General features: G+C 44.4%; 1 protein-coding gene across 1 annotated transcript; it reads left to right on the top strand.

The window, feature by feature from the left end:
* Window positions 1–537: 537 nt before the first annotated feature.
* On the top strand, window positions 538–1,485 carry LOC141089255 (taste receptor type 2 member 40-like). The gene has a single exon (XM_073575561.1). It carries the CDS (start codon window positions 538–540, stop codon window positions 1,483–1,485), a length of 948 nt encoding a protein of 315 aa, XP_073431662.1.
* The last annotated feature ends 2,396 nt before the right edge of the window (window positions 1,486–3,881 follow it).

Below are 3,881 nucleotides of genomic sequence, written 5' to 3' on the forward strand. Positions count from 1 at the left end.
CAACATTAAAAGAAAAAAAACAGACTTAATAAGTAGAATAAAATTAAAAAAAAACAAGATGTATAAAAAGCATTTCCTGGGTACAATTGCAAAAGCTATAACTGGACCGCCACCTCACTGCCAATAATTTTACAGACCCCTGCATGATATGATGACTTGCTCTATAGAATCTGTATGTATCATATATGAATATTTTTAATGAGCTATAGCTTCATATAGTATCAATGTCTATTTAAAAGATCTTATTGCACCATTGTTCAATCTCCTTTCTATGCATCTCGGACAACTACGTTCAGTCAAAGTTTTGGGGCCATGATGCTTTTGCTATCTCTGCAACAAGGCTGAGTTTGTATAAAGGGCTTTATTTAATGGGATTACTTATGCAATTTACCAAATTGGTAACAATTTTAATTTTGTTCTAATTTCTTTATTTTTTCAGAAGCCCTACTATCGCTTCTCTGATGAATAACAATTTGCAATTTTTTGCTACATTGTGAACAGCATGTTGTTCGCCAGACAATAGTGAATCAGAGACAGATGCCTCCTACTTTTATTGTAGCATCTATGACTATTATGGGAGCTGGCACAATATTTGGGGTGTTCACCAACTTACTGATTGTCACTGTGAATTTTGTTGACAAGGTCAGAGGCAGGAAACTCAATCCATCAGATCTCATCATGGTCACCCTTGGTTCATTTAATATTTTTTTACAATTTATCCTGCTGATTAATGACTATATGAGTTTCTTGGACCGTGATCTCTACAGTTCTGAACAAATTTATACTTTATTTACCGTTTTGCTTATTCTGCCTATATTTTCCAGTTTCTGGTTCACAGTTTGTCTTTCTGTCTACTACTACTTGCAGATTATCATTTTCACTCACCCATTTTTAATCCGGCTTAAACTGGGAATTTCTCAGCTGATACCAAAACTGCTGATGGCCTCCGTCTTTATTTCAGCGGCTAATGGCATACCAGCTGCCTGGTATCGGCACAAGGATCACCTTAGCTTAAACATATCTAGTAATCAGGGTTTAGAACTAACTGCGCCCAAAGTAAATGTTGTGTATATGCTCCCCAGTACTATCATTAGTAGTTCCCTTCCACTGACTCTCATTGGAATTGTCAATGGCATTATCATCAAGTCATTGCTTTCACACAGCCACAAGGAGGACAGGAATGCAAATGGAGACCTTCGTCAAAGAGCAGAAGCTCGTGTACGTGCTGCTAGGACCATTGGCAGCCTCCTTCTTCTTTATATTGCATTTTATGTATCTGAAATTCTTCTTTTCACAGACACTTTTCCTAGGAATAGTCCTGGATTCTGTGCTTGTCTGATGGTCATTTATATCTATCCCCCGGCACAATCTATGGTTCTGATAACGGGAAGCCCTAAGTTGAAACAAATCTCGATTGCGTTACTATGGTATTTATTGGGTAAAAAGCAGACAAAAGCTATAGAGGTCTTAGTTATCAAGCTCTGACGCCATCCTGATCTCATCATCACTCAGGGTGGCTCTTATCAACATTTAATTTTATTATTATATAATTTTATTATTTTTAGGTCAAAAGTGCAATACTACTAAATGATGTCCCAACTCTTTTTTGAAAACTTCTTTGCCTATCTGCTGCTACGCTTATTCCATACCACACATGATCCAAAATAAATAAAAACTCTGTAAACCAAGGCCAGTGACAACTATAGATCAATGACATTCAACAACGAAATGGTACCTCTGTACCTACCTCTAATTGAAGCTACTGATTATTACAAATGGCTACTCTACATTGATTTTCTTGTTGATATTGTTGAATCCATGTTTTTTTGTTGTCCATATACATTAAAATGTGTTTGTCTAGTCAACAGCTATCTCCCATGACTACTTCTAAATATGTTCTAGCTTATGTTACATGAAAACAAAATGTATAAAGGGTTAAAATTCTACCTGTCAGCCCAAACTGGAAACTTTTAGGCTTCTCCCTATGCATATTAGAACCCCTTAGATCTGTACAGTGCAATCGCTGTGAATGCATTGTGCAGGTTTTGCAACTCATATTATTTCTGAGAAAGGGTTGTCTGGGGAAAACAAGCTATCACTTATCCACAGGATAGGAATGGAATGGCAATGTGCATGCTTGACTATAGCGCCATTCATTCCCTATGAGAAAGCCAAATGCTGTGTTGCTGTGTAAGGAGGTGGCAGGGAACCTCAGTTGCCTCCTCTCCCCTACATACTGCTCCCATGTGGCACTCTAATGGTTCCCTCAAGTTTTATGTGTAATGTTTTATATGTACTGCTTTATGTTAGGCGTCGGATTCCTGCAGCGACACAACAGGAATCCAGAGCCTCACCTGCTGCTCTGCAGCAAGCCATTCCTGAGGCTAAGTCCCTCTGCTGCTCCACTGTGCATGCTCACGAGATGATCTCCCATTGGAGGTCAGGAGTCACGTGCTCAGGTCCTTCTCCAGATCTGATTGGTCCATCTCAGAGATCTGGAAGGTCCCGGCAGCGCATGGCTATAAAAGGCCTGCATGGCCGCTCAGCCATGCGCTAGTATAGACTTTACTTGCTAGATGAGTGAATAGTGATGGATGTATGATTCTGGTGACTGACTTACTAAGATTCCCCTCCCTCTGATATTACGCATGTGGATAGGGAACTAGAGAAAGAGTCAGCGCCAGTCAGTGGCAAGCCTTAGGCCACTGTGCACACTGCACCTCTACACTAGCGTCCGATCGTGCCACGCCTCACGGCACTATCGTATAGTGGCTGTGTTTGCCGCTGCGCTGCAGTCAGCAGCACTTACCGGCATCTGCGGTAGCAATGCCGCACGCACGGTAGGTCTAGACGGACACCGACCTCAGCCTTGGGCCCGTGTCCTGTGACCGTATACTGCGCATGCAATTTTGCTGAGACCTGTGAGTCTAACAGGTTCGGCGTTTTATGTTTATGTTTATGTTACAGCGCCTCTGTGAGCTAACAGAGTCCGCTCAGCGCACATCGGGTGGCGTTTAACCCGTGCGCGTTAAACCGCCATATAGCGCATCTGCCGTTACTCAGCAGCAGTGATAACACCTTCTGCACGGTGGACCTCGAGCGGCGAGTGCACTTTATTATTTATTTATTTAGTGCGTTCCGCCGTTCCTAACATTACACTAGCACCAGGGTCTGGCTAGTAATGGCGGACCAGCAGCAGCTTCTGCAGTACATTCGGCAGCTGGAGGGCAGGTTGGCTACTCTCGAGAGTGCCACCTCAGCTGTGAAGTTTACTGAGGCTGCTGCCCAGGCAGTCGCAGAGGCTGTCTCACATGTGTCCACGTCCACGCCTGCACCGACATTTTCCCGCCTCCCGTTGCCCGAAAAATTTTCTGGCTACAGCGCCTCCTGCAGGGGTTTCATGAGCCAGTGCTCCATCCAGCTTGAGTTACTGGCCGCACGATTCCCCACAGTACGGGCCAAGGTGGGGTTTCTCGTTTCCCTTCTGTTGGGCAGGGCGTTGGAGTGGGCCACACCACTGTGGGAGCGTGGTGACGCAGAGGTTCGGACCGCTGCTCAGTTCCTAACATCTCTGAAGCAGGTCTTTTTGAGGCCACGGGTCACTCACAACATCTCTCTCCAGCTACTGGCATTAACACAGGGATCCCTCTCGGCCAGCCAGGACGCCGTCCGTTTCCGGACACTGGCTTCCGAGTTGGAATGGCCAGATAGAACCCTCATCCCTGTGTTCTGGATAGGTTTGGCGGAACATGTTAAGGATGCTCTATCTACCAGGGAGGTTCCCGTAAGTCTGGAAGAGCTGATTGCCATTTCTAAACGCATCAATCTCCGTTTTTCGGAGTGCGGGCTGGAGCGTGCTCAATCCAGGCGGAAAGTTAGCT

Source organism: Dendrobates tinctorius, unplaced genomic scaffold (genome assembly GCF_039654945.1).
Source record: "Dendrobates tinctorius isolate UK_male_01 unplaced genomic scaffold, ASM3965494v1 ptg000044l, whole genome shotgun sequence".
Lineage (NCBI taxonomy): Eukaryota > Metazoa > Chordata > Amphibia > Anura > Dendrobatidae > Dendrobates > Dendrobates tinctorius.

What these genes read in the sequence shown, in the direction of transcription:
- LOC141089255 (XM_073575561.1), top strand. Translation starts at nt 538, where the DNA reads ATGCCTCCTACTTTTATTGTAGCATCTATGACTATTATGGGAGCTGGC.